General features: G+C 40.4%; 1 protein-coding gene across 2 annotated transcripts in view; it reads left to right on the forward strand.

Moving 5' to 3' along the window:
- Window positions 1-2760: 2760 nt before the first annotated feature.
- Window positions 2761-18369, forward strand: part of PRRG4 (proline rich and Gla domain 4) — a 54183-nt gene continuing 38574 nt past the window's right edge. The window contains exons 1-5 of one of the 2 annotated variants that reach the window (XM_017514279.2): window positions 2761-3161; window positions 3519-3638; window positions 9821-9986; window positions 12029-12077; window positions 12940-13072. In XM_017514279.2, the coding sequence (XP_017369768.1) occupies window positions 3541-3638; window positions 9821-9986; window positions 12029-12077; window positions 12940-13072 (446 nt within the window). In that variant the 5' untranslated portion in view covers window positions 2761-3161; window positions 3519-3540. Of the gene's footprint in view, window positions 3162-3518; window positions 3641-9820; window positions 9987-12028; window positions 12078-12939; window positions 13073-18369 lie in introns of both variants that reach the window. The other variant, XM_017514278.2, reaches the window with a different exon arrangement.

Raw genomic sequence — 18369 nt, forward strand, 5'->3', positions numbered from 1 at the left:
TTTTTTGTACTTTTATCAGAGATGGGGTTTCACTATGTTGGGCAGGCTGGCCTCAAACTCCTGACCTTGTGATCTGCCCACCTCGGCCTCCCAAAGTGCTGGGATTATAGGCGTGAGCCACCGCACCTAGTCAAGAATATTATAACTTTAAATAGCAGAAGGCACAGAATAAAATGAATACACCAAGTAAGTAATAGAAGAAATCAGCTATCTTGGGCACTGTTGTTACTGGCTTTTCTCTTTTCTCTCTTTGCCATCTAACCTCAAAATACCTTGCAGCTCCATAGTGACTAAGTTAGTGTGCATGCTGCCAAATGCTGTAACATTCTCTAGGACTCAATGTTACAGGAAAACATACAGGGTGTAATTCACTACTGAGAAACAGACTTCAATTTCTCTGTCTGCCTCCCTCTCTGTCTATAAACTCTGATTTTTGATGCAAGCACAAAGCCTCATTTGTTTTGGTCCAAATATCCAGATATGTGGGTGGACTCATTCTACCAAGGAATGTCATCAAAGTTCACAACTGCTGATTGCATGGCATGAGGCATTTGACCATTGCCCTCTCCCCAAAGTAGTGGGAAATGAAGTACTTTTCCTACCTGAAAATAAATTGCTTCCACTCAATGAAAATGTATTGAACATGAACAATGTAGAAAGCACTCCCCTGGTACTGTGGAGGATGAAAAAATGAGTAAGTCAGTTCTTGCACTTGATAAGAATGTCACAGGCCCACATTCTCAGATCTAGGTCTCAGCCAGATTAAATTCTCCTCCAGGACACATGGTATCCATCTCCCTACCAGGAGGGCTCAGTGCTGTAGGTTGACTCAAGGAATAAACAGGAAAATGGGTGTTCTAGTGAAGATGTTTCCTATTCTCACGTTCAACCACAATAAACCATGTCTGGGCCCCTTCATTGTCTGATTCCAATTGCTTGAATAAGAGGGAGAGAAGACTCCATCATAGAAACAGTTTAGACCATGAAGTAGACAAATGGAGAGTGAAGAGGAAGGGATTGGAAGAAGGGAAAGGAAAAGCACTGCCTAGAAGGAATTGGTGAAAACAAAATTTCTGCAGAAAACTTAAGAAGAATTCCGTTGATTATCAATAATCATAATAAAATATAATCAAATATATTAACATAATAAAATATTGTCTAAAATAGACAATATCCTTTGGGAGGAGAAAAACAGAATTTGGTAAAAACTGAATTAATCAGAAATTTGAGGCCAAGTGCGGTGGCTCATACCTATAATCCCAGCACTTTGGGAGGCCGAGGTGGGCAGATCACCTGAGGTCAGAAGTTTGTGAACAGCCTGGCCAATGTGGTGAAACCCCGTCTCTACTAAATGTAGAAAAATTCAGCCAGGCGTGGTAGTGGATGCCTATAATCCTAGCTACTCGGGAGGCTGAGGGAGAATCAGTTGAAGCGGAGGTTGTAGTGAGCCAAGATTGCACCACTGCACTCCAGCCTGGGTGACAGAGTGAGACTCCGTCTCAAGGGGAAAAAAAAATTGAAGGGGGGAAAAAGTTTCCCTTGGCCCCGAGCAACTGCCAGGCCACTTTGACCAAAGCATAAATAGTGTTTCAAATAATTGTTAAGCATGTTCTTCAGATAAAGAAGGATGTGACCATCACCTGGCACCGGTCCTCTGTCCACCTGCTGCCTTCATTACTTGATGCAGCAGTTCTTGAAGTCTTTGATCAAGACCTTTTTACACACCTACGTTATCAAGGATGCCAGAGTTTTCACTTATGTGAATTGCTTCTAATGATATTTATTATCTAACATTGAAACTGAGAAATTTTCAAAATATTTTTGAAATCAAGACAACAAAGCATACTTTTTATTATGTTTATGCATTGACTCAAGGAAAAGATCAAGATTTCAAGATAATTATTTGAGAATAATGAGGTTATAGCTATCCTAGTAGATATGAACAAAGAAAACTAATCAAAATACAAAAGCAGTAGCCAAGAGAGATGGTGGACACCTTTAGTCCCAGCTACTCTGGAGGATGAGACTGGAGGATCTCTTGAGCCCAGGAGTTCAAGAAGCCAGCCTAGGCAACAAAGTGAAACCCCTACTCTGAAAAAGAAAAAAGAAAAGAAAAAAAAACATTACATTCAGAAGTAGAGAACAAATTTTATTAATCTCTATAAATCTATATAAATCTCTATAAGATGTACATACTGATACTTTAAACATACTACCATGGAAAATCCTAGAAAATACAAGCACGCACACGCAGGTATTCTGTTAGCAGACAGAGTGATGACTATTACATGTAAAATAGCCCCTGGAAATTTCCACTGTACACTTGAGAGAATGAAAGTGAAAATGGCAAATCATGTATTGTTACCATAATGGAAATAGTTTTGACCTGAGAGACCCCTGGAAAAGATCTTGGAGACATCCAGACCTGGCAGACCACCATTGGAGAACCAATGAAATAATTAAATTTAAGGCCATTTCCATCTCTTATCACGAATAAAGGGTATTTTGTCTGATGAATATCTTGTCCTTGTTCCTGGACCACTCTTTTGAAAACAGTTGATCTAAGGTAACCGCAGGACCCATGGCCTAGCGAGACCCATAGCGAAAAGCCCTGGACGCACCGAGGGCGCTCTGCTTAGGACTGAGAACCGAAACGCTCCCTGGATTAGGAGCATTGAGAACGCCGGGTGCAGGCACAAATCGAAAAGCAGCCACCCGCGCCGCCAAGGCGGGGCCAGAACTGGCGGCTGACGGCCTGGCCAGCCCGGGGCTGGGACAGAAGCTGAGGCGGCTGAGAGCGCAGCGCGGACTCCAAGGAGACGCCGGCCTACTGCCCGCCCGCTGGCCGCAGGTAGGCCGGCCCCCGGGAGGAGGGGCGCGGCCAGGTGTCCCCAGGTAGCCGTCTCCTCCCTTCCTCCGTCGGCCGCCTCCCAGTACCGAGGCAGGACCTCGCGCAGCGCGTGTTCCCCAGGCGCCCTTCTGCGGACCCCAGACGCGTAGCCGGTTTGAGCACAGGGACCACCCAGACCCTGGGGAGAACGAGGCCCGGAGCGTCGCAGAGGTTTGAGGGCGCCGGAGACCGAGGGCCTGACGGCCGAAGGAACCACCCCAAGACAAGACTCTGGCCCGGGGGCTGCTGGAACATGTGCGGGGGGACACAGGTGCGGGGCCTGGAGGGGGGACTCGGCGGGGAGGGAGCTACTGGGAAGGGGGGCACATCGGTGGAGGCCACCTCGGCGGACTGCGTTGGATTCGAACACATAGCTGAGGGTTGCCCGCAGCGACAGGTCCCGGATCAGCCCTCGGCAGGGTCCCGGGGCGCGGCATTTGTCCCAGGCGCTCTCGGGGGCTGCTTTCTGGGCGTGCCTGGAGTCCCGGCGACCGAAACCACGCGCTGTGCGCTCTCGCTTCGAGGCTTGGAGTGCAACAGGTTGGTGATTCAGTTCGACAGAAACTTAGAGTGCTGAGCCAGGGGCTTTTTTTTTTTTTTTTTAAACTATGTTTTTTGTTTGTTTTAGTTTGTTTGACAGTTGCCAGACTATGTTTACACTTCTGGTTCTACTCAGCCAACTGCCCACAGTTACCCTGGCGTTTCCTCATTGCACAAGAGGCCCAAAAGCTTCTACACATGTGGGAGAAGAAGGTAAGCACAAAAACGTCCCTGGAACCCGGAGCTGCGTGGTACAGATGTCAGTGAGAAAGTGCAGTATTTGAAATGACATACCCTGATCAATCATAGAAGCACTAAAATATTCTTTAGTTTAATTTGTGGTATATTTGGCAAGGTTGTGGTTTTTTATGTTCTTTAACTGCAATTTATACAACTTGATTTCTCTGAGTTTCCTTTAATAAGTATATATGTAAGAGCTTGTTTGTGGTTAATTGAATGGAAAACCTATTTCAGCTTCTGAAAATCAGTGAGTGACATTTCTCTAGAGGAAGCTGTGTGGTGATTATAATGAGCATAATTACTTGTTCTTCCTGGAAAGGTGAACGGGGAGTCCAGGATCTAGTCTGGACTTGTTGTGAGACCCTGAGCAAGATAAATTAACCCCATTGGGCTTGAATGTCTTCATCTTTAAAAGTGATGGGAGTGGGGTGTAAAATCATCTCTGAGGTCCTTTTTGACTTTCAGACGGTCTAGTTGTCTAGATAAAAGCAGCTAGTTGACAGAAGATTAGGTTTGGGGCTTGCCAACCTAGAAGTCGATAGTTTTTAGGCTTCTCATTAACAGTTTGTTTCCTGCCTATATTTTAAAAGCCTAACCTAGTAAAACCAAAAAACAGAAAAAAAAAAAAAAGCCTCTGGCTCTTAGCATCTTTCTACCTGACTAGTCACGGTGCTTCCCCAACCAGTGCCAGTACTCTGGATCCATGTCCCCACACGTTCCTGTCTCTTATCCCTTCTTATCAGATCCTGTTCTCAGCTCATTTTCATTTGGGAAGGATCTATTACACTAATACTCCTAACTGACTTTATTAATGATTAACACAGTTGTGTGTGTTGAGATAGAACAATCCATTAACCCAAAAGAGTCAAACTCTGATGACAGAATTCTAGACAACTGGATAGGCTAGCTAGAGGAATAGGGAGAGATTTTGGAAGAGGATCCTTTTTAGTCCCTCCCAAGCTGCACCATATATATCAGTCCACTTAGAAGGTTGCACTTAAAAGATTCCATACTCAGATGCTCTTCCCTAATATAATTGTAAGTGCAATCATTCATTCACATGACACAGGGATAAAAGACACTTTCGCTGGACATGGTGGTTCACGCCTGTAATCCTAGCACTTTGGGAGGTCAAGGCAGGTGGTCAGGAATTCAAGACCAGCCTGGCCAACATGGTGAAGACCTGTCTCTACTAAAAATACAAAAATAGCCCGGCATAGTGGCATGTGCCTGTAATCCCAACTACTGGGGAGATGGAGGCTGCATGAGCTGAGATTGTGCCACTGCACTCCAGCCTGGGTGACAGAGTGAATTTTATTTAAAACATAAACACAAAAATAAATAAAGACACTCTCAAGGACATCACAAGCTATGGAGGGAATTTAGAGATCATACTTGAGTGTGGAGAGCTGGAGATGTCTATGGAAATGTGAATGAGGGATCCAACACATTTGAAAATACAACTTGTTCAGTCAGTCACAACTTTATGAACACATGCCAAGTGCCAGGCCCTATGCTGTGTGCTGTCACAGACATGAAAGGCTGCAACCTGTGCCCTGGAGGACATTTTCATCTGGTGAAGGAGGCAGGGTGTTAAACAGACAGTCTCCATCAACTGTATAACAGAAGCTGGAACAGAGAACTCTAAGAGAGGAGGAAAGAGTGAGCAGCAGTAACTCTGCCTCAAGAGAGTTGTATGGCAGAGAAGCCAATGCCTTCCATCTGTAAACGGGCTATAATAAATGGAGGTATAAAAAGTAACCAGAAATAAAGGACCTTTGGCTAAATTCTTCTTTGTTATTTTTGAGACGGAGACTCACTCTGTCTCCCAGACTGGAGTGCAGTGGCGCAATCACGGTTTACTGCAACCTCCGCCTCCTGGGTTCAAGTGATTTTCCTGCCTTAGCCTCCCGAGTAGCTGGGATTACAGGTGCATGCCACTGTGCCTGGCTAATTTTTTTTGTATTTTTAGTAGAGAGGGGGTTTCACCATGTTAGCCAAGCTGGTCTTGAACTCCTGACCTCAGGTGATCTACCAGCCTCGGCCTCCCAAAGTGCTGGGATTACTGATAAAGCATGAGGTTGGAGTTGAAATGACTGTAAAGGAGCTTATTTAGAAAACACAAGGAGATAGAATTGAAGAGAATGCAGTATCTGGGTTGGCGAATTTAGAGCAGTGAAATGCATGGTCAGCGTCTTAGGATAGTCTAAGACAGGAGAAATAGAGAAGGGAAGAGAATCTAAGAAAGTAGAGCCAAGGCCATTGCATCCTCCAGCCATGGTCAAGGGGAAAATAGGAGCTCTTGCTGAAAGCCAAGGGTGTTCCAAGGGCAGGGAAGTTTGCTTCCTTTCAATTAAAAGCAAATTCAGGGTTACTTAGAATCCAGTAACAAAAGACAGTATTTCTCCTGAGATCATAAGGGATACAGGGAAAAATCTGATCTGGCACTGAAGGTCGGTCAGTGACAGAATCAGAACTTTCACACTGAGGGGAATGGCACACAGCAGTCCCTCGAAGCCATGTTTAATATAGTATTAATCATAATAGCATGAGTAATCATAAATATATTTATGATATTGGCATAAATATTATTTAAGGAAAAATGAAAATGTTTATGGCTCTCCCTTTTTTAATTTCCCCTATAAAAGTAGCTTTTGAGTTCCATAGTGGTGTATTTTTCTTTTTTTGAGGCAGAGTCTCTTTCTGTTGCCCAGGCTGGTGTGCAGTGGTGCAATCTCAGCTCATTGCAACCTCTGCTCATTGCAACCTTCCCAGGTTCAAGTGATTCTCCTGCATCAGCCTCCCGAGTAGCTGGGACTACAGGTGGGTACCACTATGCCCAGCTAATTTTTTGTATTTTTAGTAGAGACGGGGTTTCACCATGTTAACCAGGTCAGTCAAGACCTCCTGACCTCGTGATCCACCCATCTCGGCCTCTTGGGGGTGTATTTTTAATAACTCAACCTACTGGAACAGAAGACTATTGTGAGAAATTTGGCACTGCTTTTTTTAGCCAATAAAATGGAAGGATCTGGACATATTTGAGAAGTAGCAATACAGAGGCAGATATCTAATTCTCCATTCTGAACTTAGATTTTATGCAGTAAGTATAGCTAAGTGAGGCAGGCTATGGGTTGCTTCATCAATAGTTTGATACTTTAAACCTATACCAAGCTGAGAAACACCAGACCTATACCTATGAATTGCTTCAGTTGGTAGACTTTAGGTCCAAGAGTTTCCTCCCACTATTGCAAAGTTAAGTTTGTTCATTCAGTCAGTAATTTTTTTGAGCACCTCTTATGGGCCAAGAACCAACATCCCTGCTTTAATGGAGCTTGCCTTCTAGTGAGGAGAACAGGGGTAAGTAAAGCATATAGAAAACCAGATGGTGATGAGGACTATAGAGAAAGGCAGAGTGTGAACAGGGAGTGGCAGGGGTGGGTGGGTAGGGATGGGAGTTCCAGGTAGCATTGAACAAAACCCTGAAGGATGTGAGAGAGCAAACTGAAATGAGTAAGTTCTGTTCAGAACAGTAAGTCCAAAGGCCAGAGAGGACCAGGTGTGTTGGAAGCCAGCATAGCTACAACAGAATATGCAGGGAAAGTGGTAGGAGATGAGGTTAGAGGGGTAAGGGCTTGGGGACTAGACCGAAGAGGGCCGTGTAAGCCATTGTAATGACTTTGGCTTTTACTGCAGGCGGTGGAATTGCTGTTAGAAGGTTTTTAAAAAGCAAAGTAGGAACAAAGTCTATCTTATCTTTTAAAGGGCTCTCTTTGGTTGTTATGTTAAAAACAGACTATAGAGCAGCAAGGAGACCCTTGGAAGACCATTGTAGGAATCCCAGTGAGGGGTGATGGAGGCTTGGAAAATTTTTCATACTATCTCCATTTGTGATCATATAAAATCTACGATAAAACAAAGGAGGAAACAGAATAGAAATATTTCATCACACTAGCCCCTCTATCTACCTTTTAGAATACTTTTCAAAACAGCCATCACCAATTATCCCATTGTAGCTTCCCATTTGGTTTGAATAGCCCTTATTTGTTATTTATAACATAGAAATGGACACAGTAGAATAGTGCTGCTCCCCCAAAATATAATGTGAGCTACATAATTTAAATTTTTCTAATAGCCACATTTTAAAAAGTAAAAAATAATAGATGAAATTAATTTTAAGAATGTATATCATTTAATCTAGTACACAAAATGTCACCATTTTAAAATATAAGCAATATAAAACATTATGGAGACATTTCACATTCTTTTTCTTTTATACACCAAGCTTTTGAAATCCTTATGTGTGTTTTATGCTTACTGCACATTTCAATTCAGATAAGCCACAGTTCTTATTTATTCATTTAGAGATAGGATCTTGCTCTGTTGCCCAAGCTGGAGGGCAGTGGCATGATCTCAGCTCACCGCAACCTCTACCTCCTGGACTCAAGTTATCCTTCCACCTCAGCCTCCCAAGTAGCTGGGACTACAGGCATGTACCACCACACCAGCCTAATTTTTGTATTTTTTGTAGAAATGGAGTTTCACTGTGTTGCCCAGGCTGGTCTCCAACTCCTGGGCTCAAGTGATCCACCTGCCTTAGCCTGCTGGGATTATAGGTGTGAGCGACCGCTCCCAGCCTTCTGTGGCTAGCGGTTACTGCATTAGACAAAATAGCTCTAGAACATTCAGACCTGTTTGGAAAGATAATTCATTTATAGAAAAAATATCTTGGACAAGATGTGACTGTTCTTAAAGGGGCAAAAATAAATGTGAGACTTGAGGTCACACACAAATCAGTATGAGTTTTCCAGCCATGATCTCTCATGAGCAGTCTTTCAATTGCCTATTTTAATACATTCTTTCTTTAGTAGTGGTGAGCAGTGAAAAGTATCCGCACTTTTAAATTCTTTTAAGCATTGTGATGTAGTTCTCACTTTTGGAATTCCAGTCTTAGTAATATGATCTGGAGCAAAATCTCTTAAGCTTTGTTTGTGTGACACCAGAACAAGTTTAAAGTTTGTGGGTTTTGAAAATACTACCATAGTTGGATGCTTTGGTTTTGTGTCAACCTGTTCTGAACCTTGTAGTGTTTACCATTTACCTTCCCGTCAAATGTAAAGGGAAACTTATAAAACATTAGAGACACGTATTTGGGGAGTACAGTAGAGGAAGCTACTACTTTGGAAAGAACTGAATGTCTTTAGTTAAATCTTACAATTAGCTTATATTTTCACTAATTTAGAAGGTTAGAATTTTATAACTTTTAGCATAAACTTGAATACAGCAACTCTAATGTATAAGCATTAATTTGTAATTTAAGAACTCGGCCAGATGTAGTGGTTCATGCCTGTAATCCCAGCACTTTGGGAAGACAAGGCGAGTGGATCACAAAGTCAGGAGTTCGAGACCAGCATGACCAAAACAGTGAAACCCCGTCTCTACTAAAAATACAAAAATTAGCCAGGTGTGGTGGCACATGCCTGTAGTCCCAGCTACTTGGGAGGCTAAGGCAGGAGAATCACTTGAATTTGGGAGGTGGAGCTGAGACTGTGCCATTGCATTTCAGCCTGGGTGACAGAGTGAGACTCCATCTCAAAAAACAACAACAACAAAATTAAGAACTTAAAGAGATCTTAGTGATTATTTAATTTAATTCCTGGTTTTACAAATGAGGAAATGGCAGCCCAAAGAATGTAAGTGACTTATCTTAGAATATACAACTGATAGCTTAAGCTAAATCAAAACCAAAAATCTGTCTTTTAACTCTCAGTTCAATATGCTGTCCATAATGCCCCACTAATTTTTCTCAGTCAAGATAATAGAGAACAAATTCTTTAGAAACAGAGTAGTCTGACCTGTCAATTATTGGGAAAATAACTATCTGGAGAGAAAAAGATATTTAAATAATTGTTATTTATACTAGTAACTTTGGACATAACTCCAGCAGAATTATGCTAATTTTATATTTCATATTTATAGGAAATTATCTTCACTGATGCTTTTTCTTTTTTTTGGTTAGATTTTAAATCTTTACAAAAAAGTTTTGTATAATTTAACCACATCAAGAGGACTATTCACTTTTTCCACAATTAAAACAGGAATTTTTTGAATAGTTTTGATCAATGTTTAAGTCTTTTTCATTACTTTATTAGTGTTTACATCAAAAGAAGAAGCAAACTTTTTCATACATAGACGCCTCCTGTATAATAGATTTGATTTGGAGCTCTTCACTCCTGGTGACCTAGAAAGAGAGTGCACTGAAGAACTTTGCAATTATGAGGAAGCCAGAGAGATTTTTGTGGATGAAGATAAAACGGTAATGTGGTTGATTATGTTAATTATCTGGAATTATTCAATTGTACTTAAGAAAGTGGCACTTTCAGTTATTAGAGATTTTACGCTTTAAACAAAATCAGGGTTATGTACCTGATATCTCTTTCTACTTCGTTAAAATGGTAATTAACCTGTTTAGACTTGGCTCTACACCCAATTAATGGGGTTTATAGTAATTAGTAAATTATTGACTGTTGTGATTTTGTGTGTTTAATGTTTATTATATTTAAAATTCATCATGGGGCAGAGTGAATTTAACTCCAAGATTTTGTGGTTAGTGCTCTAACTCAGGCTTCAATCATTTATGACTAAGTAATTTGTCCTATCGGTGACCTTACCTACTTGATTACCCATATTTATATTTCAAGTATTTACTGACAGTCTGATATGTGCCAGGTGTTCTCCTTGGCACTGAGGATACAAAACTTATAGCCCTTGTATTTGGAAATGTATTGTTTGGTCTATCAGTGTAATTTAAGGGAAACATTTTTAAAAGTTCTTTCTTAGAATATAATCAAGTTCTGTTAATCTTGACAAGGTACAAAACAGATGGCATTGTGCCTGTGATAATCTGTCACAGTCTTCAAAAACATTAAGTAACCCAAATTATCTTTTTTTTTTTTTTTTTTTTGGAGACAGAGTCTACTCTGCTGCCCAGGCTGGAGTACGGTGGCACAATCTCTGCCCACTACAACCTCCACCTCCCGGGTTCAAGCAATTCTCCTGCCTCAGCCTCCCAAGTAGCTAGGACTACAGGTGCATGCTGCCATGCCGGGATAATTTTTTGTATTTTAGTAGAGACGGGGTTTCACCATGTTGCCCAAGCTGGTCTCAAACACCTGAGTTCAGGCAATCCACCCGCCTCAGCCTGACAAAGTGCTAGGATTACAGACATGAGCTGCAGCACCCAGCCCTAAATTCTTTACCTTTGTAGATTTCATAATGCTAGCTCCTTTTTCCCTTTCCTAAGAGTCCTATTTTACTTTTTGGTCAATAAGAACCTCCTTAGGTATCCTTCAAATGCAGGTGGTAATGGAACCTAGTTGTTGACTTTTATATCATTGTGCCCACCCTCCCATTCCCTGCAAGTATTTGCTGTGTCTATTAAGGAGAAAAACGAAGCATATACTGTGTAGTTGTGCCTGTTGGAATTTTATTCTGTTTTTCACAAACCTTTTCTAATTTTATCATAGTTCCTTAAAATTCATTTCTATTCTCTCGGGTAGCACTGAACTTAAAATTGTCTCAAGAATGTCTTCCCAAATCAATAAATACTTTTCAATAAGATCTTCCAGAAGGGCACAGTGGCTCATACTTGTAATCCCAGCACTTTGGGGTGCAGAGGTGGGAGGATTGCTTGGGCCCAGGAAATCAAAATCAGCCTGGGCTTTATGGTGAAATCTCCGTCTCTACAAAAAAGAAAAAATTACCTGGGAGTGGTGGCATGTGCTTATAGTTCCAGCTACTTAGGAGGCAGATGTTGGAGGATTGCTTGAGCCTAGAAAGTCAAAGCTGCAGTGAGTCATGATCACACCACTGCACTCTGGCTTGGGCTACAGAGCAATCCTGTCTTAAAAAAAAAAAAAAAAAAAAAAAAAAAAGTCCTGAGACAAAATGAGGGCTTATCTCCCACTGAAAAATTCAGTCTCCTGTTCAAACATGGTAGTGAGTCCACAGCCTCAACTTCTAACTTTGGTACTTTCACCTACTCTCTAATGCAATAATTTCCCAATAATGCAGTGCCTTAGTGGGAGCTCCAGTCAGGTGAAGGGAAAATAGCAGGCACAGTAGTAAAGAACTGGAACTGGCAGTAATCCCTTGACAATTAGATAGACAAACAGCAGAGGCAGTTAGGGGTGGTAGTGCTTTAATTAGAGTGAGTCACACCCTTCAGCTTGAATGAACTGGTCTCCAACTTATGATACCTGCCAAGAGTTTACTACCCCTAGTCTAGGTCATTGGGACCAAATGAAATAATGATAATAAAGATATTGAATAAACCTGGGAATTTTACCTTTTTTTTAGAACGCATTTTGGCAGGAATATTCAGCAAAAGGACCAACCACAAAATCAGGTAAAACAATAATTGATCAAATTTAATGCTTTTCTCGCCGTCTCTCTATTGTAATACATTTTAGTTTTATTGTTTTGAGTTTGGCTGTTACTCAACATACAAATCTTATAAATACAAGGAGATTTCTCAACTATACACTGGGCTATCTCAGACAGAAAAGGACAGATTCATCTATTTATACACCGAAAATCAAGTTTGGTGAGATACTAGGGAAATGAGATAATGGGCTTAAACCTGTTTTAAACAGCTCAGCTATGTCAAGACTTGCATAGAATAAAAGTAGATTCTATTCATTTCAAGATGTAAACTATGTTAACCTGTTTTCTTTTTTAACCATTAAAGGTAGATGGAACATTTTGCCAGATAAGATTGTTGGATCGAATTAAGTAACTTGTAGAGAGGGGAGATCCTTTATCTAATCTGTATTGATCATCTCTAGCTGCATTTTAGTTGGGTGTATTTTTCACCAGCTATTCTTTCATTCCTCTTCTGTAGGACCCCCCCCCAGCCGCCATGGCAGGTTATATCGCATAGCTACCCTGAGTTGCTTAATAAATATAATCTTAGTGATTAATACCAAAGTATGTCTAGTTGAGGAGCAAATATGTTTATCCCACTTAAAGCTGAATATTACATTTAATACGACCTATTTTAAATAAATAAAAGAATAACCGTAACTACCACTTTTAGAAGTGTCATTTAAATTTTTTTAGGTAGACTCTCTAGTACAAAGACTTGAAAGAAGTCAACATCAATGATTAGATGCTGTATAATGTGTTTAGACCCAGGATTAAATTTGTTGAAATCATAGGTGATGCTATGTAGTTGTTATATTTATGTTATTTTAATGATTTATTTCAAGATGGCAACAGAGAGAAAATTGATGTTATGGGCCTTCTGACTGGATTAATTGCTGCTGGAGTATTTTTGGTTATTTTTGGATTACTTGGCTACTATCTTTGCATCACTAAGTGTAATAGGCTACAACATCCAGGGTAAGTACTAAGTAAAACTATGTAATTCATTACTAGACATTCTATATCGTTATTTTTAAAATGGGTCAAGCAGGACCAGGTGCAGTGGCTCACACCTGTAATCCCAGCACGTTGGGAAGCTGAGACAGGTGGATCACCTGACGTCAGGAGTTCAAGACCAGCCTGACCAACATGGTGAAACACTGTTTCTAAAAAAAAAACAAGGGTCAAGCAAATGGCTGCCTATTTTCTTAAATAAGCCTTTTATTTAGGAAGAATTTTAGATGCATACGGAAATTGTAAAGGTATTAAAGAGAGTTCCCACCCAATTTCCTACATTGTGTGTGTGTATATATATATATTTGTTTTATTTATTAATTTATTAAATAAATTGCCTAGGCTGGAGTGCAGTGGTACAATCTCGGCTCACTGCAACCTCTGCCTCCTGGGTTCAAGCAGTTCTCCTGCCTCAGCCTCCTGAGTCGCTGGGACTACAGGTGCAGGCCACCACACCTGGCTAATTTTTTTTTTTGTTTTTTTTTTAGTAGACACGGGGTTTCACCATGTTGGTCAGGGGGGTCTTAAACTCCTGACCTCCTGATCTGCCCACCTTGGCCTCCGAAAGTGCTGGGATTACAGGCGTGAGCCACCGCGCCTGGCACATTGTTAATATATTACCACAGTAGAATTATCAAAACTCAGAAAATGACAGTGGTTCGTGACTATTAACTAAACTCCACCAGTTTTCCCACTGGTGTTTTCTTTCTGCTGCCAGATCCAGTCACAGTACCACATTGCATTTAGCTGTCATGTCTTCCTGGCCTCTCTAGACTGTGACAGTTGTTTGGTCTCCTAATTTAACATTTACATAAACAACCTAATGATGCTATTTCTAAGGTCCTTCAGAAGAATACAAGAAGTTTCACATATGCCAGCTTCATTTTTCAGTATTTCTTAAGCAAGAGGCAGATACCAGTATCTTCACATTATTTCCACAGACAGGAAGTCCTGTAGTTTACTCTGAGCCACAGAGTTAACAGATCACATGGCTACCCAAATAGAAACTGTGTAACTGGCTTTTAAATTCAACTATTTTTATTGATGTTTTAAATAGAAGTTAACAAAATAAAATGGTTACCAATTAAGGATAACAGCACATTGATAAAGCTTCAAAAAGATTCATAAAGGCCGTAATTGTTTGCATAATAGAAGCTCAGCATCCCTATTGAAACAAAAAGTACTGATATCTTTCCAGTAAATATGGCTGAGTAGGCATAGAAACATTCTTATATAAAAAAAAAAAAAAAAAAAGCAGCAGATGCTAAGCAGGCTATTAGAGATTGATACTTATTTCTTCCTATTCACATTTCAAATTCCATGAACAAGCTCAAAGTGGCGATCAGGTGTACTTTTTTAATCATAATGATTATTTTACTTATCTTTTCAGCAAAATGGGCAGTGTTTTTGTATCCCTCCAAAAGAATAGAAAGTATTCTTTATCATATATATTAGAAGATTCTTTGTCTTCTAAATTAAGAATAGCTTTCAATTCATAGCAAATAAAATTTAAATTCTACGTAACAACTGACCTGGATTGTTCAAAAAATGTCAACGTTGAATACCTTTTCAAGTGGTTCTTGGCCAAGGCAGGCAGGTCATGAGGTCAAGAGATAAAGACCATCCTGGCCAACATGGTGAATCCCCATCTCTACTAAAAATACAAAAACTAGCTGGGCGTTGTGGTACCCCCCTGTAGTCCCAGCTACTCGGGAGGCTGAGGCAGGAGAATTGCTTGAACCCAGGGGGTGGTGGTTGCAGCCGGGAGCTGAGATCGAAGCACTGCACTTCAGCCTGGCAACAGAGTGAGACTCCGTAACAAAAAAAAAAAAATCATTTTCATTGTGATAAGAGCATCTGAAAATGTGCTGATAATGGAGAGTAAGGCCTTTAAAAGGACTTTATCCTGTTTTTTGCCTAAAAAAGTAATACATGAATTATTTTTAAATTCAAGTATTATAGAAATATTATCTAAAATTAAAGTTCTCATAATCCTACTTTTCAAATATAACCACTATTATGAATTTGGTATGTAAAACTCCAGATTTTTTTCTATGCATATACTACTTGAGTGGTGTAAAAGCAACTGTGGTTTTTGCCATTTAAAGTAATAGCAATTGCTTTTGCACCAACCTAATAACATATTTTATAGGTTTTTCGGTGTGTTTTTCTGGCTCACTGCAACCTCCGCCTCCCAGGTTCAAACGATACCCCTGTCTCAGCCTCCTGAGTAGCTGGGACTACTCAGGTGCCCACCACTACACCCAGCTAATTTTTGGTATTTTTAGTAGAGACAGGGTTTCACCATGTTGGCCAGGCTGGTCTCAAACTCCTGACCTCAGGTGACCGCTGCCTTAGCCTTCCAAAGTGCTGGGATTATAGGCGTGAGCCCCTGCACCCGGCCTATTTTATGTTTTAAAAAGAAATGTTTGTTACATGTTCTCCTTTGCAACTTGCCTTTAGCACTGAACAATATAATTTAAATACATTTTCAGTGCAGTGCATTTTTTTAATAGTAAAATATATGTAACATAAAATTCACCATCCTAACCGTTTTCAAGTATACAGTTCAGTAGTATTAAGTTCATTCACTCTTGTGCAACCAATCTCCCTTTTTTCTATTTTTCCATTTTGCAACGGTGAAGTTCTGTGCCTAGTCAACAAACTTTCCCATTTTTCCCTCTCCTAGACTCTAGCAATCACTTTTTCACTTTTTGTATCTGAATTTTACTACAACACCTCATATAAGTGGAATCACACAGTATTAGTCTCTTTCTGACTGGCTTATCTAGCACAGTAATTTTAAATCATTAATAGAGTCTCTTTGAAATGTTTTATTGCAGCATTTCATTATGTTTGATGAAGTTTTTTAAAATTCTAAATGTAGTAAGATGTGATTCCTTTCTAAAATACATTGGCCCCTAGCCCAGTTCCTGTTTCTGGAAGAGACCACCAAGGTGTATTTTCCCTATCCTAGAAATAGATATGGTATAGTGGTTCACTGTGTGAGCTCCTGAACCAGATTGCCTGGATTCAAAACCCTGGTACGCCACTAACTAGCCATTTGACTTTGAACATGTTATTTAAACTTGTACTCTGCCTCCCTTTCTCTGTGAGTAAATTGAAGGTAATAATGTGAGCTACCATATTACATAGTTCCAGAGAGTTGCCATTAACCTGGGCTATAGTGTGAATGGTACCTTCTGGTTTTGTGCAGTATGGTAGCCCAAATAATAACCGTATGTATCTCCTAAGGGACTTATGGGAATTAAATGATGTGATGCATAAAAAGTACTTAAGAGAGTGCTTGGTAGCAAGAGTAGCACGTACTCTCCATAAAGGTTAGCTGTTATTATCAATTTTTTTTTTTGAGATGGAGTCTAGCTCTGTTGCCCAGGCTGGAGTACAGTGGTATGATCTTGGCTCACTGTAACCTTCCCCTCCTGAGTTCGAGCAATTCTCCTGCCTCAGCCTCCCAAGTAGCTGGAATTACAGGCACCTGCCACCACACCCAGCTCATTTTTGTATTTTTAGTAGATACGGGGTTTCACCATGTTAGCCAGGCTGGTCTTGAACTCCTGACCTCAAGTAATCCTCCCACCTCGGCCTCCCAAAATGCTGGAATTACAGCCATGAGCCACTGTACCTAGCCCAGCTATTATTATTATGAATTTGCAAACTAAGATTTTTCTAAAAGCTTGCACTGAAATGTTTATGTGTTCCCATCCAATGTTTGTATTTCTTCAAAAATGTGTCTGAACTGGGAATGGGCTGCAGATTCTCCAGTGTTCATATAAAATTAAAACTCATTATCAGAAGACAATATAGGCAATCAGAAAGTATTATATTGCAAATAAGTTCTCTTCAAATTTGGTAGATCTACAAAAATTTTATTTGGCCTATGAAATCCCACTTAACTTACCTGACTTTATGATCTTATAAAAAAAAAAAAAAGAAATCTTCCTTATCTGTATTTATAACCATCTTCCACATGACCTGTTGTTGCTAACGATATATACACCACTTTCACACTACCTTCTCATTTAGTACTCTCAGTATTTGTATAGTGTATTATGGCACGTGAAGGAGATTACATAGAGTGATTACCATTGCAGCAAGGCAACTACATAACAAAAATGTAACTTGAATATAAACATGTAAAACAGAGAACAGTCTCCTTATAAATGGCTAGGAATGTCAAGCAGGCATACCATCAGTGTGGGATACAACTAGTCACTTTAGCAGACATAGGTTTTAGAGGAATTAACTAGGAAGGGTGTTTCAAGAAAGTGGACCCACAGGAGCCAAGATGGGTACTACCAAGGCTCATATAGGTGATGATAAGCCAAATAGTCTTGACCAAAGATTTAAAAAATAATAATAATTGTAGGCCAAGGCCAGGCATGGTGGCTCATGTCTGTGGTCCCAGCTTTGGGAGGCCAAGGCAGGGAAATCTCTTGAGCCCAGGAGTTTGAGATCAGCCTGGGAAACATGGCAAAACCCCATCACTACTAAAAATACCAAAATAATTAGCCAGGTGTGGTGATGCATGCCTTTATACCCAACTACTAGTGGGGCTTAGGTGGGATTTAAGAGCTGTGATGAACAGTAGTGAGTGACTGAGGAAATTGTTGGATAATTGGAATGGCAGCCACGAATTTATGTTTAAGTTGCCAGATATGAGGTGGACCACTTAAGCAGAGGATTAAAGAGAAAAACAGCCTGTGGGGAAGGTTTTTGAGAATGTGATAATATGCTAGGTTCTAGGAACAGAATGGTGAGTAAAACAACCATAGTGCCTGCCCCCCATAGCTCTTACACTCTGGTTTTCTTAATAATGTGTACTAACACTGGGAGAAACTGGAAGACAGAGGAAAACCAATAAGGATGCTAGTGGAGTAATTCAGTTGTGAGGTCATGAGTTTGGACCTGTCTTCAAGGAAAAAGAAGCTGTAGAACTTGATGTCAGATTAGAAAGAACTTGGGAATGTTGGAAGACTATGACTTGAACTTAAGCTTCTGTGCTGAAGAAATATATATGGAAGCTGGGAGAAAGAAAACAAAATTTGGATTTGACAGGACAAAGTAGCTCATATTTTATTTATTTTTTGAGCCAGACTTCTGATCTTGTGGCCCAGGCTGGAGTGCAATGATGCAATCTCAGCTCACTGCAACCTCCGCCTCCTGGGTTCAAGCGATTTCTCTTGCCCAGGATTACAAGCATGTGCCACCACGCCTGGCTAATTTTGTATTTTTAGTAG

This window comes from Cebus imitator, unplaced genomic scaffold (assembly GCF_001604975.1).
Source record: "Cebus imitator isolate Cc_AM_T3 unplaced genomic scaffold, Cebus_imitator-1.0 Scaffold521, whole genome shotgun sequence".
NCBI classification, from domain to species: domain Eukaryota; kingdom Metazoa; phylum Chordata; class Mammalia; order Primates; family Cebidae; genus Cebus; species Cebus imitator.